This window comes from Myotis lucifugus, unplaced genomic scaffold, assembly GCF_000147115.1.
Source record: "Myotis lucifugus unplaced genomic scaffold, Myoluc2.0 scaffold_308, whole genome shotgun sequence".
NCBI classification, from domain to species: domain Eukaryota; kingdom Metazoa; phylum Chordata; class Mammalia; order Chiroptera; family Vespertilionidae; genus Myotis; species Myotis lucifugus.
In genome coordinates, this window is record NW_005871356.1 from 789,032 (window position 1) to 815,713 (window position 26,682).

The 26,682-nt window shown below is 40.3% G+C and overlaps 1 protein-coding gene across 3 annotated transcripts in view; it reads right to left on the reverse strand.

The window, feature by feature from the left end:
- Positions 1 to 1,070: 1,070 nt before the first annotated feature.
- Positions 1,071 to 26,682, reverse strand: part of METAP1 (methionyl aminopeptidase 1) — a 37,802-nt gene continuing 12,190 nt past the window's right edge. For all 3 annotated transcript variants that reach the window (XM_014465720.1, XM_023763917.1, XM_023763918.1), the window contains 8 exons: positions 25,423 to 25,483; positions 20,390 to 20,481; positions 18,519 to 18,602; positions 14,811 to 14,949; positions 12,408 to 12,539; positions 9,237 to 9,380; positions 4,631 to 4,696; positions 1,071 to 2,839 (listed from right to left, as the gene is read on the reverse strand). In XM_014465720.1, coding sequence (XP_014321206.1) covers positions 2,676 to 2,839; positions 4,631 to 4,696; positions 9,237 to 9,380; positions 12,408 to 12,539; positions 14,811 to 14,949; positions 18,519 to 18,602; positions 20,390 to 20,481; positions 25,423 to 25,483 — 882 coding nt within the window. In that variant the 3' untranslated portion in view covers positions 1,071 to 2,675. The remainder of the gene's footprint in view (positions 2,840 to 4,630; positions 4,697 to 9,236; positions 9,381 to 12,407; positions 12,540 to 14,810; positions 14,950 to 18,518; positions 18,603 to 20,389; positions 20,482 to 25,422; positions 25,484 to 26,682) is intronic.

The window sequence follows — 26,682 nt, forward strand, 5'->3', positions numbered from 1 at the left end:
ACCTTAATCCATTTTATCAGCAAAAGACATAAAATGAAATTAAAAGGCTAATATGTTTTCCTTCTTCTATATTATAATTCCAAAGGGGCATGGAGGACTGGTAGAGGGGAAAAAAAGATTATTTAAAAGTTATTACAGCCCTAGCAGGTTTGGCTCAGTGGATAGAGTATTGTCCTGTAGGCCATAGGATCCCAGGTTCAATTCTGGTCAAGAGCATGTACCTCAGTTGCAGGCTCCTCCCCGGCCCAGGGCCCTGGTCAGGGCTTGTGCAGGAGATAACCAATCAATGTGTTTCTCTCACATCAATGTTTCTCTCTGTTTTTCCCTCTCTCTTCCACTCTCCCTAAAAATCAATGGAAAAATATCCTTGGGTGAGGATTAACAAAGCAAAACGTTATTACAAAAAAAAGTTAACACATTGGCTCATTTTTTTTGAGAAGTTGGCAGAATGGCCGAAACCGGTTTGGCTCAGTGGATAGAGCGTCGGCCTGCGGACTGAAAGGTCCCAGGTTCGATTCCGGTCAAGGGCATGTACCTGGGTTGCGAGCACATCCCCAGTAGGAGGTGTGCAGGAGGCAGCTGGTCGATGTTTCTCTCTCATCGATGTTTCTATCCTTGGGTAAGGATTAACAAAGCAAAACGTTATTACAAAAAAAAGTTAACACATTGGCTCATTTTTTTTGAGAAGTTGGCAGAATGATGTAACTAGATGTTTTCTTATCTAAAACTAATAAACATCTATAATTAGATATATACAATCAGAACAGAGCCCGTATTATTTTAAAATCTCCCGAACCGAGAAAAGCATCACCACCAGTATGGTGTCTTACCTTTTAACAAAAGAACCATCCCACCAAGATTTTTTCCTGGAGCTTATTTTGTAATGCTAGACATTGAATCAGCACACACTTAACCCACTACCAGTACATACAATGCTCCACTAACTATGTAGCATTCTCTGTCTTAAAAGCTCTCAAAAACACATTTGCATCTCAAATGTTGCTGGGTAGACTCTGCTGAACTAAACACAGTACTGGAATTTTTATATGGCCATTAAACTTGAAGAAGTATTTTTATTCAACTAGTCGTGAGTTTATTTTAGATTATGAAATCAGCCACCCCATTTCCCTCTGAAATCCCAAACAAAATGCAGCAAAGTTAATGACTACATGGCGGGATAATCACTCAAACTTTTTAATCTCCCTTTACACATTATATTAACATTCATATTGCAAGGCATTCCATTCACAAATATTACAGTTTGATAAAAAACTTCGCACACATACCCCCGAAAGTCTACACCAGATTCAGTCACCTGACTAAATCATTAAAATAATAAAATGAAAACATTATCGTAATTCTTTTAAAGCAACAACGTCTGAGGCACTCTGGGAAAGATATTCTCCTAAAGTATTAACATGTCAGTGGTATCGAATTATCTTACAAGAAAGTCACCTGAAACCCAGTAATCAAGTACACTCTAAGGACAATGCCTTTGATCTGCTATGCCTTCACTGGGTACAATCCCACTTGGACTGACCTACTGAAAAGAACACAGATATTGGGCAGCTGAGGTCATTTCTAATGAGATTCCCAGAGATGTAAAGGTGAAGTATGTTTACAGCTGCATTCCTACTGCAAGGAAACAGGCCAGTCCTGCAAGGGGTCCTTTGTCCTCACCACCAGGTTTACTAAATGTTAGGTAACCTCTCACCTGACTGACTCTGCTCCCTGCTGGAGAGCTTTCAGAACTGGCTTTCCCCATCCACTTCCATAGTGCAACCTCCACCCTCCTCTGAATATCTCCAAGGTGTGCTCTAGAAATAAAAAAGAGTGGAAGAAAGGGAACTCTTTCCCTCCCATTTTGACCAAAGAGAGGTCTGAAATAGCAATGTATTACAAAACCCTCATGCTCTGCAACAGCCACTACCACGTGGAGCATGGCTATTTTTGCCATAAACTAGATTTTTTTAAAAACCTAACCTTTTCCCAAAGTGAATTTTGCCACATCCATTCACTGACAGTCTGACCGAGTGTTTCCTTACACACAACTACAAAGGTAAATAATTAGCATTGGGTGGGTGGGGGTGGGGGGAAGGGGCAATTCCCAACTGGGAATTAAACTACTGCACACTATGGGTCCATTTATGACAGCATATAACCCCGTCAGCGCAGAACCAACACGAACCCAGGGCACATAGTGTTCAGTAATTACATAGAAGGAATTTAAAATGTATACATATATATTTCCTATATAATAAAAAAAATCTGAAGCAACACATGTTGCTAAAGTTTCAAGGGTTCTCATGTTCTACATTCATCTATCTGGAAAGCAGCTGGCTCTCGGTGCCCAGTTGTGGCAGTGATAAAAGCAACTAGAAGCAGGTTTAGGTAAAAGTGCTCAAAGGGCAAATGAGAAAACAGGGGTGCAGAGATTGGGGTGGGAGGAGGGAGAGAGGGGAACACTGAAAGGAGTTGAAAGTGTTTCCTTTATTCTTCTTGGCTTTTCCAGACCCAAGACAAGTTCTTGAGGACACATGTCAGATGCTGTAATCCTTTCTTATCTACAGTCAAAACAAAACAAATAATAAAAAATTTTCTCTTCCATTCTGTACTCTCAATAAAAAGCCTAGTACAGCCAGGAAGTGTTACTGAGATGTGCCATCTCGGGGAAATTAAAACTGGGACATGAAGTGAGGCCGCTCGCTATCCAGTCGCCGGGTTAGGATTTCACAGCCAGTGTCCGTGACCAGCAGGGTGTGCTCAAACTGAGCAGACCGCTTCCCATCTCTCGTCACCGCGGTCCATCCGTCGGGCCAGGTTTCATCCTGCCATCCACCTAGAACAACCAGAAACAATTTCTTACTTCCATCACCCAGTTTTCTAAATAAGTTCCAGGTAAGTGTATCTGTGTATCCTATATCTGTAGATAGCACAGAAAACCAATTAGAAAATTCTCTATTAAGATTGTTATTTACACTTCAACTAAGTTTTAGCTAAAGCCGTTGATATTTAAATTTACATAAGTGTTACACTTGACATGTTTTATACTTCCCAAATATCAAATCAAGAAAGTATTTCCAAAATAAAAGCACTCGGGTTTCATTTTAGAAAATATATTAATACCACTTACCATAAAGCTATAGGGAAAAAAAATGAATGCATGAATTTAGCTCTTTCCTGGTATAACTCTGGCATCTGACTAAACTATAGCCAGTGTTAATAAAGATCATCTCTCTTCATTCTTACAGCAGCCCTGGAGAAGTGGCAAAATATAAATTGTATTTCCCGTTTTACAGAAAAAGTCTGCAGCCTCTCAAAGGATCTCCAGTGCTCCCCTCCGCCACCTGAGTGCAGGCTGGGTTTAGAGACCAGGTCTAAGGAAGAGAATCTGGTAGGAGTGACAGGATGTCTCTCCCAAGATTAAGTTATAAAATAGACGGGGAGGACCAGGACACATGCCTACTACTACTGCCTCACTCTGCATCCCTAATCCCAACAAAGAACTGGCAGAAAGGAAAGGCGAAGGCTTCACGAAGCAGACCCGAGTTACCAACTGAGTCTATCATCACTGCCACGTGCCTACCACAGGAATAACAGCAGTGAGGACAAACAACTGCCAGCACTAAGTATGTCTGTGCTGTGCTTTCTCCACAATAGTTGTGTGACACCACCTGCCATCATGAGTGCAGACCTTGAGGCAGAACAGGTCAGGACATTGGAGTCCGACAGAATTTGCCATGCAACTAGCTAAATGACTTTATGCAAGTTACATAATCTCTTCGAGGATCAATTTGCTCTTCTGTATAATGGGGACAGCACCTACCTCATAAATTGTGGAGAATTAAATCATTTAACTGTGTCTGTCTCAAAGTGAGTGGCTCTACTTCTTTTCTCTTCCTCTCCACCTTCCCACCCCTTCCCCATGTCAAGCAAGAATTTCTACACAGGCTTGATGGAGGCTTCTAAATATGATAATGTAGGCCCTGGCTAGGTGATTCCGTTGTTTAGAGCGTTGTCTCGATACACCAAGGTTGTGGGTTCGATCCCCTGTCAGAGCACATACAAGAAGCAACTAGTGAATGAAAAAGTAAATGGAACAACAAACCGATGTCTATCTGTCTGTCTCTCTCGCCTCCCTTAAATCAATCAATAAACAATTAAAAATTACAATGCATCCTGTGACAGGATCTTTATTAAAAGGGACCAGAATTCAAGTACTTCAGCATCTACTGAGAGCAAGAGAAAGTACTGCTTCCTTGCCAACCCTTACAATGTTTAAACATTTATCTTTTTAATCCTCACCCAAGGACATGCTGATACAGGAAAGAGGAGGGGGGAGGGGGGAGAGAGGGGGAGAGAGAGAGATCAGTTTTCTTCTGTTTGTATCCAAACTGGGAGTGGAACCAGCAACCTTTCGGTGCACAGAACAATGCTCAACCAACTGAGTCACTCTGGCCGGGCAACCCTTACAATGTTTAGTTCTCTACATGATACTAAACCAAGTTGAGATGGGACAGGGAGCAGAAATGAAGCAAAAAGTGAGTAGAGCAGACTACTAATTTGTACATCAGTAACCAAGAGTAAACAAAAATTCAATTAAGGAATGTACAGCATCCTTTTTGCTCACCTTCACAAATCATTGGCTCAATGGTAAATACGTGGCCCGCCTTCATCACTCCAACTGCTTTATTTTCTGAAATTAAAGAAGAAAAAAACTAAAAACATAGCAAAAAACCAACAGTGTTGCTGAAAAGCTCACTGGAAAGAGGAGACAACTGTATTTCCATCAGTCATCCTCAATTACCTTCTCCTCTCCCGATTCTCCTTTCTTACAGTAAGTCATTAACAAATGATAACCACCTACTCTGGAGCAGATACTCTCCTCCGTGACTTCACACTGCTTATGTTTTCTCTAGGAAAGTACACAGATAACCAAAGGCTGAATTTTAGATGCAGTTATCACTTTTACAAAAGGAGAAGTGCCACCATTTATGTGACAACAGGATTAGAAATGCAATCATGGAACCAAGCAAAATTCCTTACTCACCCAGGTGTAACAGTGTGGAGGCGTGTGTGGATATGGGGTGGGAGTCAGGGCACAGCCCATAGAAACACTGCATGATTTTTCAGTTGTCTTCTTGTTCTTATCTTCAAAGGGGGAAAAAGCCTCTGCACACTACCCTATTTTTTTTTAATGCTGACGAGACTATTCCTTTTTATTTGAAATCAGAAGTTCCATTTCTCCCTCCAAATACTGTTTTAGCTTTTGATCCAAATTCACTAACATCAGAGTATTTTTCAGGACCATCATGAGAAACACAACTATTAGTCAAACTGTCCAGACCTGCCATCCCTCTCCAGGATGCCAAAAGTTAAAAATAGGGATAGGCCTTTTTAGATACTCTCAGACAAAAACAGAGAACCAGTTTAAATTTCAAATTAAAAACCAACTAATAACAGCCCCAACAAATGAATACCTGCATTTACTCTGCCAGACCAGCAGGGGGCCAAAACATGGCTTTCAGGGTTTTTTGGTCTGGTGGTTGTCTTCATGGTGCTGACTTTGGTAATGACTGACACATGTCCACTGAGGCTGAATTTACTGAGTATCACACTTTCTAGGTGTGGTCTAACCTCACCCACATCTTTCCTTGTGAATAGCTATCATGCTGGTTTCCACTACCTTAGGTATTATCAAAATCTGAGGAGTAAACACAATTTTTACTTTTTATTTCTAATCTAAATAACTTTCTCCAAATGACATGCAATTACTACATATAAAGAATTGGGCCTATTCCCTTGAGGATATCAAAAAGAAAACATCAAGAGTGTCAGTGTGGTGTCATAGAAAAAAGGATGAAGAAATCTAGAGCTGCTGTCGGACACAGCAGCACTGGCTGCGTGTAGCCACTGAGCCCTGGAAAAGTGGTTGGTCAGAATGAGATGGGCTGTAAGTGTAAAAATATGCCGATTTTAAAGGCAAAAAAAGCATGCAATGTATCTCAATAACTTTTCCATTCATTGAAATGCTACTATTTTGAATGTAATAGACTAAAAAAAATATACAATTAAAATTAATTTCACCTATTTCTTTTTACTCTTTGAATAGGACCATTAGAAATTTTTAAATTACATATGTGCCCCATCTATTCTATTGAACAGCACTGATACAGAGAATCTGAGCTCCACTCCTAATTCTGCCATCGATTCATTATTCTAGAAAGGTTACAACTCCCACATCTCAACTCATGGTTTCAGTTTCTCAATGTATCTCAACCAATACACTATCTGAGTGACTACACTATTGCAGACACTGTGCTAAGTACTTTTTAAAAAATGTGTACCTCACAGAATTATTGCAATATACATTCTAAATGTAGGTATTATCATCATCACTTCCCAACCATTAACAACTTAAATAATGAAGCAAACTCTCATCTAATAAGGACTTCTCTCATACAGAAGGGGTGGAGGGAAGTTAACACAATTCCCTGGTTCCAGCTCAGTAGGTCAGGAATATGGAGTTACAAACCAAAGCAGAGATCATTTACATTCCAAAAGGTCTCCGCTCCACAAGGACTCTCTCAGCAGTTTCCTCTAACACGTCCCTAAAGTGAGCACAACAGATGCTGATTTATATAAACCAGATTTACACGTGACGTTTCGTAAACATATCAAATGTATGACATGAAGTAGATCTAGCTCGCCCTCGCTTCCTTCGTCAGAATTTTTTTATTTCTAACTAGGTGGTTTTAAAAGACTTCAAGTGGCATCTCTTGTATACCAATGGCACCGTATTTTGCTGACCCCAAACATCACGGACACATATCTCCTTCTCCCACAAATTCTATCGCCTTCCAACAGTCTCTCTTTGTATCATCTATACCTAAACCTGAGTTTGTCACTTCTGTAAGGGCACATTTTCATTCCCTCCCTGCACACATACTTTTTATTTACACACACATACACACACACACACACACACACCACTGTAATCAGAATAGCTACTTCTGTTCTAAGAGAATGCACACCACTTGGTTACAGGGCTTACCAGTAAGGAATGGAGTCGGCTACTAATTTTCTGCTCCTAGCTTTTATTTCAAGCATAATTCACAACTTAAATAAAGAGAACTATGTGGTCTGTTAATAAATGCTCATTGATCTATGTCAAATGCTATACTCTAAACAACTTCTTCAGCTCCTCCTAAGTGGCTTCTGGCTCATTCCCCTTCCTCTTCACAACCTGCCATCTAGGATTTTACCCCCTCACAGCTGGACCACTGCCAGTGCACCGGGCTAACTAGCAACACCAGTTCGCACCTCCAATACATTCTAGATACCACTGCCAAAACAGCAACTTCACTTGCCACTCCTCTGCCCAAAAATGTTTCTGAAAATCCCTACAAATAAAGTCAAATATCCTTAGGCTGGCACTGCTATTACTAATAGTTCTTAACACGTAATAGCCAAGCTTGTATTATCTCTGTTCAGTCTCAACTTGAAGCACCTATTCATGCTTCCCCTCCACCTGGAAGGGTCTTCATCTTCCCCGCCAAACCAAATCTTGGCCATTCTTTATTTCCCCCACAGGCCCAGCACCACACTGCTTCAGTCTTTACCAAGCAGCACAAAGTACAGGGGAAGACTGACTCTAGAAAGCCAGACAGAACCCAGGTACAAATCCTAGTCCTGGCATTGTCTTAATAGTTTGTGTGAAGCTGAGTAAATAAATTACTTCTCTAAGCACAAAATCTGCTTTTTAAAATAGGGCTAAGAAATTATGCAAGGAGTTGTAATGATTAAATGAGATAATGTATGATTTTCAACCTTTTTCATCTCACAAATCATATGAACTTATTACTAAAATTCTGCAGCACACCAAAAAAACAGATTTTTTGCCAATCTAATAAAAAAGTATAATTTTGATTGATTTACATAAAAAATATTAATAGTAATTACCTACTCTTTTTGCTCCAAGTAACTTTTAAAAAAAATCAGGTACCTATACTTGTATGTAAGAATTTCTGGTACCAAGAATTAACCAATCAGATGCAACTTTATTGTGCAACGTAACCAATAAAATGCAACTCTATTATATAACCTATATAGTTATGGTTTAAGACAGGGCATTCACACCAGGCAGCTATTTGACAATCTAAGAGAAAAGAGGTCAGTGCCCCTGACTAAATAGTCAGGTATTGCATGTTTAAAAATTCTTGTGGCACATGAGGGTGCTGCAACATACCAGTAGAAAATCACTGAGATCATCATCACCATTCTAAAGGTTAACATTAAGTGTTTTCTATGTAATAATATCTCACTTTACCCTAATAACAGTTCTAGGGTAGGTGCCAGCCATTCCCTCAAATTATACAGATGAGGAAACTTAAAAGCAATAAGGAGATACATGAAAGTGTTTACATAGCAATTGTTAAATTCCTTCTCAGGTCACTTACTGTGAACAGCTTTCTTTTCTAGCGCTAAATAACAAGACTTATTCCTGTATGTCTTATCCTCCAAGAAAAAAGCTTTCTGGGAGAAAACTATCCTACACTTCCTTTGTTATTCTATCAGACAGCAATCAACTGGAGGAAAGGTACTTTGTCTATTCCCCTCATTAACACCAACAAATAGTACAAAATCTGACATACACTGAGAACTCAAGTCAAACCAAGCTGAAGCCATTTCACTGAAGGAATCAGAATAGTGATGGATAGACAGGTAGCAGAGACTGTTCACCAAAATTAGTTTACTTTTCTCCCAGAGTATTCAGCTAGATAACATTCCTAACCTCCCGTACAATTAGTGTAGCCATGTGACTGAAGTTCTGCCAATGAAAAGTAAATGTAAGTGATTGTCCCAAGTCCAGGCTGGCTCATTAAAACCTCCCAAGCATACCCCTCCAATGCTTCCCCCTCCCCCGGTATCTACAGGTTAGGAGGGAAACTCCCACAGTGATCTTGAAAGCTAAGGGTTGACAATGACAGAGCCTAGGTCACGGAATAACTGCCCCACACCCACAGTGACCAAACACACATGCTTTGGACTGATATATGAACAAAATGTACATATAAACATGTATCGTGTTTGAGCAAATATACATTTCTAGGGTCTATTTGTGACAGCTAATAGATTACTCTAGTAAATACAAAATAGTAGGCCCTGTTAAATGTTTGAATAAATATTTGTTGAATAAATGGTTAGCAAATATCAAATCTTTGGACGGTACTTACTGGCATAGTGGGGTACATTGGGGGCTGTATGAAAAAGCTTATGGATTCCATGCCCACAGTAGCTTCGCACAACTGAAAAGCCATTTGCTTGGGCATGCTTCTGAATAATGTTTCCCAGTTCTCTGTATCGAACGCCAGGTTTCACTAAAAGGGAAAGAGAAGACTTATGAAACAGTAATAAAAGCTAACATTTACTAAGCAATTACTATCAATGTGCCAAGAATCTTTCTGAATGCTTTATAGGCCTACATGCTGAAACTTTCAGATGAGGAACCTGAGGCACAGAGAAGCTATTCTAGCAGTAAATGGCAAAGGGGTGATTCAAACCAGTAGCACTGGTACTTCCTCCTTTGATGTGGATGCACAGAGTAAGTGGAGGGGGCACCTTTTGCTTTCTGAATAAACAAGAGAATGGAAAACACACTTCTCCCCTTCCCTAAGGTCAAGTGTGCTATTCTATTAAAGTGAGAGGAAGAGCTAAGAGAGGAAAGAGCATCGGGAGAAAAAGGAATGTCCAAAGTAACTTGACTTGTCCTGAGTTTCAGTCTCATCAACTTCTCAAAGAATTACTTCCATAAAAGTGGTTCTCAAATTATTCACAGTTGCCTCTGGGGGTAAGGTATAGAAAGGTACTTCTCACGTGTATCTATTTCCTAGTTCATTTAATTTTTATGACTTTTACTTCTGTTTCCATAAAAACCAAAACAAAAGAACTGGTTCTCATTGCTGTGAAGACTCTCCTGGCACTGAGACCCCTTGCACTGGGCCCTGCCGGACTCCTGGGGAATCCAGCCACGGTTCTGGGCGTCCTCCGACTCCCTAGTCCCCTCCTGTGCCTGATTTCAACTTGAGGTTCAGGTACAACATACCTTGTCCAGCTCATCAAATTCCTGGGCAAAAAGCTCAGGAATCATTTTTATTAACACTTACTTGCTCTTAACCCGATGTTCCAGCTTGACATTTTTGGGGGTGGGAGGTTAATGATTTTGAGGAACCATGCTGATTTTCATAATGATATTCTTGCATTCCCATCAAGCCTTCCTATCAACCCCAGTCAATGGGAAGAAAAGCAAAATTTTAACCCATGTTGGACAGTAGCAAATAAAGAAAATCCCTACTTATCAATAATGAGGGAGAGTGAAAGGGGAAATTCCTCCTTAATTCTCAAAGCAGAGGCAATCCTGGTCCCAAGGGTGCATGCAGTAGTATCTGTAGATATTTTTAGTTGCCACAACATGGAGTGTGGTACAAATGGCATCTGGTGGGTACCAACTAGAGATGCTACCTAGCCACCTGCAATACACAAGGCAGGCCCCTCAAACAAAGAATTATCAGATACAAAATGCCATTAATGTGTAGGCTGAGAAACCCTATGAAGAAGGCTAATTTCAACTAATAGTCAAGCTCTCCAGTGGCTCAGCACTACGGTGGGCAGCCAAATTAATGGAAAATAGGACAGACACGACACATACAAAGCACCTTCCTGAGATTAAGCAACTTTTGTTCTTTCCTGGCTACGTTATGATGACTTTGGTTTCTGGTAGTTTCTTTGCAAGTCTTTGTAAAATAAATTTCAGCATTCTGGTTATTTCAATCAACTCAGAGAATCAAAAAGGATATAAACATTGAACACATTATCTGGCAGAAACCCTAACAATTATTTAAAACTAAAGCTTCCACAAATGAGAAACTAAACGCTCAAGTTCTCATCACACAAAACCACTAGGAGTATTACAGTCCTTTAATAATCAACAGGGGCCCTGGCCAGCTTGGCTCAGTGAATAGAGCAACGGCCTGCGGACTGAAGGGTTGCAGGTTTGATTCCGGTCAAGGGCATATGACTGGGTTGTGGGCTCGATCTCCAGTGGGGGGCATGCAGGAAGCAGCTGATCAGTGATTCTCATCATTGATGTTTCTATCTCTCTCTCCCTCTCCCTTCCTCTCTGAAATCAATAAAAAATATATTAAAAAAAATAATCAACAGCAAATACGTAAAAAGAATACATATTGATACATGAAACTATCACGTGCTTTCGTTTTTCATTCCTCCAACTTCATTAAATTAGTAAAAATGTCATTATCTCCCATGCATGTTAAATGAACTAAAAACAATAAAGACAATGAATTTCTATTATTAGAGATAATAGAATTCTGTCCTGTTCAATACTTTGTTGATGATAGAACAGGGTTATTTTATTTTTTGTGGTAGTGGAGTGGGTGTGCAGAAACAGAGATAGAACACTGAACAATAAAGCTGAAATGCTATGGATTTCAAATGAAAATTTATTTGCCCTCAAACTGTCCTGTTTGGTAATGGACTGTTAATATTTGCAACAAAGCCTTTCCTTCTCTTTCCTCATAAGCTATAGCTTAAACAAACCAACAAAATAAACCCTGGATGAATTGTTTGCATGGACAAAGAGAACCTGAGAAAAGTCCTACAGAAATACCCCTCTACCCACAGATATTCACTATAGCAAGACATCTAGAAAACACCAAAGTCCAATAAGGAATAGTTGTAAAAATTTTCATATTATGCAATATATAGCCATTAAAAGAATGCAGTAGACTATACATACAGGTGCATGAGCTAATGTGGAAAGATTCCTAAGATACTGTAAGTTAAAAAGTACCAAATTACAGAATACTACAATTATGATTCCATTTATCCTAACTAACCACATACACATAGGGGTGAGTGTGTGTGTGGGTGTGTGTGTGTGTTAATGGACAGAGGAGAAAAAAAAACTATTAAAAGTAAATACCTCTGGAGAAAAGAGAGATATAAAAAGAGGAGAGACAAGTGCAAAGGAAGACCATTCATTTTTCCCTCATAATCTAGAATCCTGTTTTAGTGTTTTATGAGAACATATTTATTAAAGAATAAAACATAGGAAAAAATTATACTCAAAACTAACTATCCATACATTCCTCATTTGTCAGCCATAGAAAGATAAAATCACAGAAGAGTCAAAGGATGAGAGGCAATCATTCAGTCCATTCTCATCAAGCGATTCCAAATCATCCTTAAACCGTCACTGTGAGAACCCAAAGCTCACTCTTGTAGGAGAGAGGCAAGGCTGGCAGGGACAGGAATGCCTCGTGCAGTGACAAGTCATTCAAAACCCATCAACACACGCAGATCCCACGGTGCCCGGCACTGAGGCTGACCTGCGTCGATGGCTTGCATCAAGCACTCATATGTGGTCTGAACCAGCTTCAGTGCTCCCTCATCCACATCGCCAACAAAGAACGTCTCGTTCAGGTCCCCATGATAACCATTGCGATAAAGAGTGATGTCCACTGCAAAAGAATGTGCAAATATAAAGAACACATTTGGTTTTGGTTTTGTTAATCCTCACCCAAGGATATTTTTTCCATTGATTTTTTTTTTTTTTTTTTAGAGAGAATGGAAGGAAAGGAGGGGGAGAGGGGGGGAGAGGGAGGGAGGGAGACAGCAATGTGAGAGAAACGCATTGATTGGTTGCCTTCTGCACATGCCTTGACTGGGGCCAGGGAACGAACCTGCAACCCAGGTACATGCCCTTGACCGGAATTGAACCCTCGACCCTTGGGTATGCAGGCCAACATTCTACCACTGAGCCATACTGGCCAGGGCTTAAGACCACATCTGTTTTTATTTCAAAATCAAAGTCATTTCTCCAACATGACAGCATCAAGCAGCTTATGAGAAAGATAATTCTGCATTCTCCTATTAGACCCCAATGGATGTACAGTTGCTGCCCGACAGACACTTCTTATCTACAATACAACTGAACTCACTGTGGAGAACAGAGACATGGTCACGCAGCACAATCCAGACAGTGGACTTTCATTACTCTTATAGTAGTAATAGATCATTTATGGCAGAAGAAAAATGCATCCAGGACACATTCATGCAAGATCAATAATCTGAGTTAATGATATTAAATGGAAGACTTTGTTACATTTGACATTAAACAGAAAATACTGCTTTAATTTATTCAACCAGTTTTTCCTCCTCTTGGTGAATCAATAAATAGAAAAACTTACACTACTCTTCACTTATTTTTCAAAAACTCATTTGCCTTTCGCTTATTTGTGAATATTCATCCTTCTCTTTGTCCCCATGTTTAAGAATGCAGATTATTGCTCTAGCCAGTTTGGCTCAGTGGATAGAACGTAGGCTGCGGACCAAAGAGTCCGGGGTTCGATTCCGATCAAGGACATGTACCTCAGTTGCAGTCTCCTCCCTGGCCCGGGGCCCTGGTTGGGGCTTGTGCAGGAGGCAACCAATTGATGTGTTTCTCTCACATCGGTATTTCTCTCTGTCTTTCCCTCTATCTCCCACTCTCTCTAAAAAATCAATGGAAAAATATCCTTGGGTGAGGATTAAAAAAAAATAAAAGAATACAGATTACTACTACACCATTATAATACACTAAACATATACTAGAAAGCACATTCAATGAGTCTTTTTAAGCCACGAATTTTCAGTCAGCCCACAATATCACAGTACAGGTGTGTTGGCTCTAGCTTGATACACATATTCCTAAAAAACCTCACACGTTATGCATATAATAAATGACAGGGTTCATATAAAAAACAGGGATGGGCCCTAACCGGTTTGGCTCAGTGGATAGAGCGTTGGCCTGCGGACTCAAGGGTCCCAGGTTCGATTCCGGTAAAGGGCATGTACCTTGGTTGCGGGCACATCCCCAGTAGGGAGTGTGCAGGAGACAGCTGGTCGATGTTTCTCTCTTATCGATGTTTCTAACTCTCTATCCCTCTCCCTTCCTCTCTGTAAAAAATCAATAAAATATATTTTTTTTAAAAAAACAGGGATGGGCAGGCATCTCACAGCCTCTGGAACTTTATGAACAGATACCTAATAAAAGCAATAACAATCCAAATAAAAACAGTGCCTCCACTGTCATTCACAGCCAGCATCCCAGTGGGTGCATTCTCTGCAACCTTCCACATGTGGGCTCCTGTTTCCTCGCTTGATATGTAGGTCCTTAAAGAGGCTGGATTACTAAAGAGACCAAGTTCATCAACATTAAAAGTACCATCTAGAGGAGTCTTCAACTTTTTTTTTTTATCTCAGAGGAAAATGTCTGGAAGCTTCTTCCTCTGCACTTGCAACTTCTCAAGAGCTTAACTTCTTATAAGAAGGGCACTTCTGTAAGATTTCTAGCTTTTTTCTTAAGGTTTTCATATATTACTAAGGATTTCTCTTTATCTGTAAGAAAGTCTGAGCTAAGCTCTTCAAAACCATTAGTGAACCAAAAGAAAAAAGAAAACTCTCACTTGAATGAACATTACTCCCACATTTCACTGACACCTTTCACCTACTTACCAATCACATGATAATCTGCATTAAAGAAAGACATGCTGTACCAAAGGCATCATACTAGAAGTATCTTAACACCATGAAAAATATTTTCAGATTTAAGATTTAAAATTTTAAATATGAAAAAGGATAAGTTAAAGACGGAAAGCAAGTGAAGAAAACACAAGTCATTATCAGACACCCACCAAACCTTGTTGTTTCTTTACTCGTAGTGACCAAAGTCACACTTACATATTTCTTACCGTTAACAATATCACCTTCTTGCAAGGGCCGTCTGTCTGGAATTCCATGACAGATAACTTCATTCACTGAAGTACAACAAGACTTTGGGAAATTATAATAATTCAATGGAGAAGGATAGCAATTTCTTGCAATGCATGCCTATAATAAATTAAAATATAGAGAAAATAATTTGCAATGTGTAACCCAATTAAATTTTAAAATTTAAAAACTGTGTATTTGTTGTACAGATGCTCTTAAAGGAAAGTTTGCTTAATATTTTATTTTAGAAGAAAAACAGTAGTTGTTACAATAGGGTTTGTGCTTGTCAGACAGACTATAGGCAAAACCAGTCCAAATTCCTGATAATGGCAAAGGAAAAGCAAATTTATATATTAAATATATACAAATATGAAGATTCTAGTGTAGAATTAACTACTTGTGAAAAATGTGTTATTTCAAGTAAAAAGATAATATTTAAGGTAATATTAACATGTACTTTTAATCCTATATAATAAAAGCCTAATATGCTAAGTTGTCCAGTCAACCAGTCGGCCATTCAACCAATCAAAGCATAATATGCTAATGATATGCTAAGGCCATTCAACCGCTCACTATGACATGCACTGACCACCAGGGGGCAGACAGTCAATCGGTCAACCAGTCGCTATGATGTGCACTGACCACCAGGGAGCAGTCGACTGGTAGGTTAGCTGGCTGCTAGGGTCTGAGCGAGATGGGCCGGATATGCCCTGGAGCCCTCCTGCGGTCCCTCCCCAGCTGACCAATCTCCCGTGTCCCTCTCCGGCCCTGATTGTGTACTGGTGGGGTCCCTTGGCCTGGCCTGCACCCTCTCACAATCCGGGACCCCTCAGGGGATTTCAGAGAGCCGGTTTTGGCCCGAACCCACAGTCCAGGCCGAGGGACCCCCTGATGCACTAATTCGTGCACCGGGCCTCTATTTATTATACAGAACTAACCTATATACCTATAATCAAAAGATTAATACTTAGTATACCAGGTGTACCAGTTAATAATGCAGATTTATAATCAAAGAAAACACAATAATTTCAAGAGAAACATCAAAAGTGTTTTATTCAAAGTAATGTCCATCGCTAGCTACACATCTCCCCCAACTTTCAGGTAATTTGTGGATACCATCCCAATAGAACTTTTTTTGTTTTGAGGCAAACTATTCAGAGACCCAATTATCCACTTCTCCGTACGTTTTGAAGTGCTGCTCAGAAAGTGCGTGTGCCATTGATCAGAACAAGCGGTAATCTGAAGGAGCAAGGTCTGGTGAATATGGTGGGTGGGTTAATACTTCCCAGGCAAGATCTTTTAACGTGTCTTTAACTGGTTTTGAAGTGTGTGATGGTGCATTATCATGAAGCAAAATTACTTTGCCGTGTCTTCTGGCACATTCTGGTCGTTTTACAATCAAAGTGTGGTTCAAATTGAGTATTTGTTGTCAGTAGCCATCAGTATTAATGGTTTCACTTGGTTTTAAAAGCTCATAACACACCACACCTTCCTGATCCCACCAAACGCAGAGCATTGTCTTCTTTCCGAAGCGATTTGGTCTTGCAGTTGATGTTGATGGTTGACCTGGATCAACCCATGATTTTGTGCATTTGGGATTCTCAAAATAAATCCACTTTTCACCGCCAGTCACAATTCGATGCAAAAAAGACTTTCTTTTGTGCCATTGAAGCAACATTTTACTGATAACTTTTCGGTTTTCCATTTGTCTTTCGTTCAGTTGATGTGGCACCCATTTTCCTTCCTTTAAAATCTTCCCCATTGCTTGTAAACAATCGGAAATTGTTTGCTGAGCAACGTTTAATCTTTCTGCAAGTTGTTTTTGAGTTTGACATGCATCTTCATCCAATAATGCTTGTAATTGTTGCTCTTCAAACTTTTTTGGTTGACCTGGACATTCTTTGTCTTTCACATCGAAATCATCACTTTTAAAGCATTTAAACCGGCATTCATAAGTATCTTGAGATGGAGCATGTTCATCATAAGCTTCCTGAAGTATACGATAACTTTCAGCAGCACTTTTCTTCAAAATAAAGTAATGAATTAAAATTTCCGCAAATGCTCTTTTTCTGGCACAAAATTCAACATTTTTAAGTGTAAATATATCTATGATGTTAACACCTTCAGCAAATTTGACATATGAAGTTTTGAAGCTTGTTGTCAATACAACAAAATAGCATACTTATCAAATCGCATATATATCAACATGTGTAACTCCATCTATTGAAAAAATTCCACATTATTAATCGGTACACCTGGTAATTAAGAAATGGTAAAGTACTTCTAGAGACATTTTAATTACTACATTCATGTGGAACAACAAAGAAACCTCTAAGAAAATGGTCTGGTTTTCCATAACAAGTCCTATTTTACTAAGATATTTTTACACAGTGGTAGTCACAGCATATATAATTTTTCTTTCCACACTACCACACAGTCTTCAGACTAATAATTTTTAATTAGTGGCACACAATAACTTCATTGACAATTACACTATTATTTGAAATTTAAATTATTTCCTCAATTACAAAAAATATCACTTTGCCAATACCTACCTATCACTTTTGCCTTGCTTAACAATACTATACTTCTATGTTTCTTACAACAGATTCTCGTGACTAAAAATGCCAACTCCATCACAGGTTGTGTAACCGTAGGAAGTTAACCTCTCTGTCTCAGTTTCCTTACCTATGCAATGGAGGTGCTAGCAGCATCTATCTCGTGGAGTTGTTGAGGGTATTAAGTGACTAAGTAAAAGAAGCACGTGAAAGAGCACCTGCCCACAGGAGGACGCAAGGTGCTATTACTGCACACTACGTATTTTATCACATATGGAACAATAACCAAAAGTCAGGGTTTATAAAATTCTGAATATATTTTTAAAAACATTTTTATGCTCAAGACACATTGTCAAATTTCCTTTCAAAAGTGTTGTCCCAATTTACAATCATACCACCACATTTCATCATCCCCAAAAAGGTAGTGGATATAATAAGCATTTTAAAAAATACTTAATAATATAGAGCTTCATGATTTGCATTTGTTTTATGACCAGAGAAAATTAGTTTTCCAGGTGATTTCTTAACTAGTTATTGCTCTTCTTTTGTGAACCATTTATTCATATAAAGTGTACACTCGTCTACTGTAGGGTCTAGATCATATTTACTACAAATACAGGGTGGGGCAAAAGTAGGTTTACAGCTATTCGTATGGAAAATAATACAATAATTAATAAATAATACAAGAATAAACTGTGTTTTGTATACTCACAACTATAAACCTACTTTTGCCCCATACTGTGTCTGGTCTACTTACTGCCTTGTTATTGTGGGTATGAAAGGGAATATTTTTTCCACTAACTAGTTTCAGAACTTGTATTCTTTTTATTTCAGAGTATTTGATGTATGTAGTGGCATGATTTAGTTCAAGCACCAATAAATTAATCATTTTATAAAAGCTAAACTAAAATGTTATGAAATGTGAGGTTTCAGAAACAAGGTATTTCACAGACACTTAAAGATGGAAATAATGACCGCTGAATATTTTCCACATTTAAAACAAAGTAAAACTTTGCTTTCAAATTAACATAGCCAAGTTACTTTAGACATTCAGAACTTAAGTTTAATTTTCAGTACTCTAAAACATTAAATAATGCGAAACATTTTCAAACATAAAAGTAAAGTCCTTACTAAGTGCACAGCATGATCTATTTCTTCAGTAGTTACACCTGGTTTAATCATCCCAGCAGCAATGTCCAGGACTTCTCTAGCAAGCTGTAAAAGAGAAACCCTTATTACATTTCAGAAGAAAGGAAATAAAAACAGAAATCTGTACCTTCTGCCCTATCACAGATTTTGTGAAGATTCATAAAGTGCACCTCACCTTAAAGGTTATAATCCTGCAGCTCCATTTTAAAACCATTTGTATTTCTAATGCCCATCAATACACGTGTGTGTAAATACATAAATAAAATTGGGCTAGCTAGTAAAAAGCTTAATAAGTAAGTCTGACTGATTTCTATGTGAAAATGCACATGTTAAGTAGTCTACACAATGATCAACTGGTAGAGATTGAGTCCTGTCATATTTCTGTAATGGGGAAGGAAAGGGAAGTAAAAGAATAGATGATTTCCTTCAAAGAATCACAGCACATAAGTGATGGAAACAAAATTTCTCCAGATTATCAAAGAAAATTGGTATCCAATCACTTTTAAGCACTGAATAAAAACTTTAAGGATCATTTCTAAATCAGCAATATCACCCTAGCCGGTTTGGTCAGTGGTTAGAGCACTGGCCTGCGGACTTAAGAGTCACGATCCTGGTCAAGGCAATGTATTTCAGGTTGCAGCCTTGATCCCCCAGCCCGTTCGGAGCGTGAGTGGGGGGCAACCAATCAATGTGTCTCTCTCACATCAATGTTTCTCTCTCTGTCTTTCCCCTTCCCTTCCACTCTCTCTAAAAATCAATGGAAAAAAATATCCTCAAGTGAGGATTAAATAAACAACAAACAAACAATAACAATTCTTCCTTTTTTCTTTAGAAAAATGTGAACATGTGACTTCACTTAATAAGTATCAGCCTAAATACTACACTGCATTGGTATTTCACAATAGGATCTTTAGCTGAACTTTAAGCCTTAAACTCTGCCCTAAGTTATAATGACTTGTGAAAATAAGATGACAAAATGTCACAAAAACTACATTCTTTAAAAATATAAGGGATGGCCCTAACCGGTTTGGCTCAGTGGATAGAGCATCAGCCTGCGGACTCAAGGGTCCCAGGTTCGATTCCAGTCAAGGGCATGTACCTTGGTTGCAGGCACATCCCCAGTGGGGAGTGTGCAGGAGGCAGCTGATTGATATTTCTCTCTCATCAATGTTTCTAACTCTCTATCCCTCTCCCTTCCTCTCTGTAAAAAATCAATAAAATATATTTTTAAAAAAATCAATAAGGGATAACAGAAATAGACTCTCAACTGAATATATACTTCCTGCCATATTAATTTTCAAATAGATTATTTAAGTAGATAACAGCTGTTGTACAGAACTATATAGTAACAATCCTATCTAATAAAGAGCTAATATGCAAATGGTCATCATGCCCTCACGCCATCACAATCCATCACCAGGAGGCTGCGTGCGCAGCGGGCAGGAACTTGACGCTGCATGCGTGGCACAGAGGCGGGTCCCGGTGGCTCCGCATGGTGAGGCCTGGGGGTCCTGCGGCTCCACGCGGCATGGAGGCAGGACCCCGTCTCCAGCCGACCTCTTTGGGGCAATCCATCAAGGAGCCCCAGATGGGTGGGCGGGGCCTACATCTTTGGGGCGATAAATCATGGGGCTCCCTCACTGTGAAAGGCCACAGGCCAGGCTGGGGGACCCCCCCCACCCCGAGTGCATGAATTTCGTGCACCAGGCCTCTAGTAGTTTAATAAAAAGCAAGTACGGCTAGTCAAAGCCTTACTACAGAGCACATCCACCCTTTGTAATTCAGCAAGTCACTGCCTTCCTGTCTAGTAACTGCTGAAACGTGCTCTAACCCATGAGGTAAAAAACTCTTACCCTACATACGAGTCGCATCCCTTCTATATCTTCTGCTGAGAGTAATTTAATTTGAGAAGTACCCTTAAGAGCTTGTTCAGATTCAGACATTCCTGGAAAGGAAAATCAGTAAATAAAGCCAAATGAATGGGAAGATATAGTATTAGGCATAATTATCTCCCTGATGACATAATAATAGTCAAGTTTCACTATTTCACATAATGATATTTCATAATTTAGGAGGATCCCGGTTGGATTTTTTTTGAAAAAATATTTTCAACATAAAAAAAAATTTGCTAAGTAAACTGAAGGGCGAATTCTAAAGAAGAAATTTACAGATCTATGAGAATTCAGTCAATATGGAGTACTTATTACATGACAGGCAGTGTGCTAGTAAAGGTTAGTAAATTATTCACATTTGAATAATACCACACAATTTACAAACTGCTTTCATGACCATCATCTAATAAGGAAACTATATACCAACAACTGATGAGTCAATTATACACATTTATTTTTTTTAATAAGAACCTAAGTCAGTGTTTTTCAAACTGCTGTTTGTGATCCATAAGGTAAATAAATGGAATAGAAAATAATAGATTATATCATATAGAGTAGGGGTAAGTACTGTTATGAAATGTTTGTTAATTTACACACACACACACACACACACACACACGCCTATATACAGATCATATTATAAAATATATTTCTCACTTTGGGTTACAGTAAAAAGTATTAAAAAATACTTGAAAAATATTGCCCTAAGAATCTTCATTAATAAAATTACCTTAACTCAAATTATTCATATATTTAAAAATATTAGAGCCAGTATAATAATTATTTCAAAATCTGACAAAAAGAATATAACAAACCATAGACTAATATTTTTAGATAAATGTGGATAGCCCTGACTGGTTTGGCTCAGTGGATAGAGCATCGGCCTGTGGACTCAAGGGTCCCAGGTTCGATTCTGGTCAAGGGCATGTACCATGGTTGCAGGCACATTCCCAGTAGGGGGTATGCAGGAGGCAGCTGATCGATGTTTCTCTCTCATCGATGTTTCTAACTCTCTATCCCTCTTCCTTCCTCTTGGTAAAAAATCAATAAAATATATTTTTTTTTAAAAAGAGATTGGAAAATTTATTTACACACTAGAGTCCTGGTGCATGAATTCGTGCATGGGTGGGGTCCCTCGGCCTGGCCAGTGATCAGGGCTGACCAGATGCAAACAGCCATCATCCCCTCATCCAGGCTGGCCAGGCACCCCAGTGGGGACCCCCACCCTGATCCAGGACACCCTTCAGGGCAAACCAGCTGGCCCCCACCCGTGCACCAGGCCTCTGTCCTATATAGTAAAAGGGTAATATGCCTCCCAGCACCAGGATCAGCGGAGCAGCAAGCCTCCCGGCACTGGGATCAGCGTGACAGGGGGCAGCGCCCAAACCCCCTGATAGCCCTGCGGCTCTGTGTGTGACAGGGTGCGGCGCCCCAACCCCCTATCGGCCCTGCTCTGTGAGTGACAGGGGGGAGCTCCTCAACCCCCTGATAGGCCCTGCTCTATGCGTGACAGGGGGGAGCTCCCCAACCCCCTGATGGGCCCTGCTCTGTGCGTGACAGGGGGGAGCGCCTCAACCCCCTGATTGGCCCTGCTCTGTGCGTGACAGGGGGGAGCTCTCCAACCCCCTGATCCCTGCGGCTCTGTGTATGACAGGGTACGGAGCCCCAACCCCCCTGATGGCGCCGCAACTCCCTATCGACCCTGCCTTGAGTGTGACAGGGGGGCGGTGCCCCAACCCCCCAATCGGCCCTACCCTGAGCGTGACTAGGGGTGGCATCGCAACCTCCCGATCCGCCCTGCTCTGTGCATGACAGGGGGCGGCGCCCCAACTCCCCAATCAGCCCTGCTCTGAGCTCAACCAGGGGCTGCACCTAGGGATTGGGCCTGCCCTCTGCCACTCGGGAGCAGGCCTAAGCCAGCAGGTCGTTATCTCCCGAGGGGTCCCAGACTGCGAGAGGGCACAGGCCGGGCTGAGGGACCCCCTCTCCCCGCCGAGTGCACAAATTTTTGTGCACCGGGCCTCTAGTCTATATTAATAAAAGCATAATATGCTAATTAGACCGGACATCCTTCCAGATGAAGCTGGGGCTGCGAGGGAAGCCTGGGTCCTGGGTGCCAGAGGGAAGCCGGTGCCAGCAGCTGGAGGAAGGAAGGCCTACTCTTGCACAAATTTCATGCATCGGGCCTCTAGTCATTTTATAATAATCTCTGAATCAAAAAAGTCTTCCTAAGTCATTAAGCTATAAACACCTCAAAGAAAACACTGATAAATTTTATTACAGAAAAATGTTGAAAGTTTGCCATAAATGTAATGCTATAAACAAAGACAAAATGTTCAATTGGGAAAAACCTTTTATAGAACACACATCAAAGGATTATTTTCCTTAGTAGAAAAAGAACACTTATAAATCAGTATGGAAAAAAACTAGTAACCTAATTGGGAAAGGGCTAAGATGAATAGACAGATGTATAAAAAGATGTTCAATCTTCTTCATAATTTAAAAATACAAATTAACACAAAATAGCATCTTTCAGATTAGCACAACTCATATAGTTTGAAAACAGTCTATGTTAGGGAAGATAAGGAAAAAAAGACTCCTATATGATTTTTAATAAAAATGACAACTGGCAAAATTGCTAAAATTTGTTATAGCTTTCAAAATAAAAAAAATACATGTATTCCTTGATCTAGGTGTTTTACTTTAGGCAACTGATCTACAGAAATACTCTCACATGCAAGAATAGTTACTACAGTCAAACAAGTGAAAACCTGGAAATAATCTAAACATACATTAGTAGGAGGAGCCTGGTTTAATAAATTATGATGTATCCACATAATGAAATACTTGTCATTAAAAAGAATATTTATAAGATCTATTAAGAGAATAAAACAAGGTGAAAATAAAAAAGAATAAAGCATGGTGAAAAGGTGTATATAGTTTGGTCCTACTGTGTATAATTGGGGTGAGGGGCTAATGTGCATACACATGTAAAAGATCTCTGGAGCCCTAGCCGGCTTGGCTCAGTGGATAGAGCGTCAGCCTGCGGACTGAAGGGTTCCGGGTTCGATTCCGGCCAAGGGCACATGCCTGGGTTGCGGGCTCGATCCCCAGTAGGGGGTGTGCAGGAGGCAGCCAATCAATGATTCTCTCTCATCATTGATGTTTCTCTCTCTCTCTCCTCCCTTCCTCTCTGAAATCAATAAAGAAATGTATTTTTTTTTAAAAAAAGATCTCTGGAAAGTTTTGCAAGAAACTGTTAATAGTGATTCTACCTCTGGGGAGTACGACTTACTTTTCACTATGTAACATTTTATCCTATCTGAATTTACCATGTCTATGTTGATTTTAAAACTACATTAAGCCCTGACTGGTTTGGCTCAGTGGATAGAGCGTCAGCCTGCGGAGGGAAGGGTCCCAGGTTCGATTCCAGTCAAGGGCATGTACCTTGGTTGCAGGCACATCCCCAGTAGGGGGTGTACAGGAGGCAGCTGATCGATGTTTCTCTCTCATCGATGTTTCTAAGTCTCTATCCCTCTCCCTTCCCCTCTGTAAAAAATCAATAAAATATATTGAGGGAAAAAACTACATTAAAAAATATTAAATAGCCCTAGCTGGTTTGGCTCAGTACAGCAAGTGTCGTCCTGTGGACAAAGGGTCCCAGGTTCAATTCTGGTCAAGGGCACATGCTCCGGTTGCGGGCTCGATCCCCAGTGGGAGGGTGTGCAAGAGGCAGCCAATCAATGATTCTCTCTCATCATTGATATTTCTATCTCTCCCACTCTCTACCCTCTCCCTTCCTCCCTGAAATCAATAAAAGATATTTATTTATTTATTTATATATATATATATATACACACACACACACACACACACACACACACACACACACATATGTAAAATACAGCCTGGCTGGTGTGGTTCAATAGTTTAGCGTCGACCCATGAACCAGGACAGGGCACATGCCTGGGTTACAGGATCGATCCCCAGCAGGAGGCAGCCGATCAATGATTCTCTCTCATCACTGATGTTTCTAATCTCTCTCTCCCTCTCCCTTCCTCTCTCTGAATTCAATAAGAAAAACTATTTTTAAAAAATATTAAACACAGAGTAATGAACTTATACATCCTCAAGAGCTATCTATCATTCAGACTATCTTTTCCTTCAATGTATCTGAAATAGTGAAGTTTAAGTTTTTAAATTATATTCATAAAAATGTAATATGGTTCGCCACTTCTTAGAGAACAAAGGCAACTTAACAGATTAAACCACAAGAAAATGAATATTCAACCATTTCTGACATGCAAAATCAGTAATTTCATATAATCCACTTAAGTTATGCCTACAGGCCCTACAATCAGAGACTGCTCCACTTGTGCTACAAATTACCTATCTTCTCTGGGTCTCTCACCATCATTATCTATAAAACGGAGAAGACAACAGAATCCACCCCAGAAGTAACACGTGAGAACTTAGCATAGTGCCTGACATATAGTTATGAACAAATATCACTTACCGAATCATCATCAATACTACTGTAATCATTGCCATTAATACTAGGTTCTATTACTTCTACAGACCAGTCTTTAGTTAGGCATTCATTTGAGGCCTCCACAATCTGTTTTTATCTAAATACGTTTTATTTAATTAAAGTATAGAACATGTTAAATCAAAATGTTTTTTTTTTAAATCTAGAATTCGATATAAAAACACAAAATTCAATATTATGTTGAATGTAGTCTTAACATCTAAACATTATTTTCAGAATTGGGTAGATTTCTTGGAAGAGTCTTTAATTTTCTCAAATGTTCTAGTGTGTCTTAAAAAGCTATGTTTACATTTACTAGAAATCCAGCACTAAAACAAAAACAAAACAAAAAACAAAAAAAAGGAATCCAGCACTGAAAAATTTTCCAAAGAAAAGCACTCCTTTCTTTGCAGTGGTCATCAGGCTCACAAGCTGAAAACTGAGGAATCAGCATCGCAAAACTCACCTAAAGGATGATCAGCATAATCTGGTCTTTGAATATAACTTGGCACGGGCCTGGTTGGCATCTAAAAACATCGAAAGATATATGTTAGTTAAAACCAACTCAAATCTGAAAGCAATTATCACTATTAAAATTTACTAACAAGACTCATAAGAAGATGGCGGCATAGAAAAACACCGGAAATTGCTGCCTCCGACAACAACTTCAAAAATACAACTAAAAGGGAGAACGGTCATCATCCAGAACCACAGGAAGGCTGGCTGAGTGGAAACTCTACAACTAGAAGGAAAGAGAAGAGCACACAGACTCAGAGGAACTACGAAAGTGAAGTGCAGAGGTACAGAGGCTCCGGCGCGCGCGGAAAGGGGCGGGCACCTGAGGACGCGGCTGTCTTTTTGAATCGGGAGGGAGTCACAAGCTCCCGACTGCTCTGAACTCCGGTTCCGGGAAATCTCTGGGGTCCCAAGACTCATACGGGGAGAAACTGGACGGTCTGGCAGCAGGCAGAACTCGGAACTTGAGGACGGCTTTCCCTCAGAGGTGCTGGCAGCAATTACCAGGACACTGAGACGCGCGGCCCTTAGGGCAGGGCTGAGAATCAGCCATAGCTGCTTGCTCCGCCCTGTTGATTCCGAGACCCCCGCCCCTTCCAGGCTGCTGCAAAGCCTTTTGCATATGAATGCCTGGGTCCTTTGCAAACTGACAATTACCTAACAAATTGCAGCTGGGCCAGACAGACCCAGAACTTCCAAGAGAAGGCCCAAGGCCCCACAGCAACTTGCATTGCTTCTCAGCTGGGCCTCATCTGGGCACCCCCAAACCCCCAAAAAAGGAAGGGGAATCTGCATATCTCTTCGTAGCTCCTGCTGGGTAACCTCAGGAAGAGGCTTAATTAGCACCTCCTTAGATCCAAGAGCCAGTGTATCCAGTGGTCAGAGTGGGACCACCCAGATTATAACTCCTCAAATTCATAAGGAACACACTCAGGGGGCAGACTCAGTGAGCACCAAAGCCCCACTGAAGCAAGTCTTGCCCCAGAAGGGTGTCTTCAGCACAGAAGTTCTCCCACTGCAGACACAGCTGATTCTCACTGCCAATTGGCCTGGAGGTCAATTCCTCCCAGTGACACCTAAAACAACCAAGGCATAACTACAACAAGACTGTGCACAAAGCCCACAAGGGGGTGCACCAAGAGTGTCCACCTCAGGTAACTGGGGAGGCTGCGCCGCTGGGCCCTGTAGGACACCTAGCACACAAAACCAC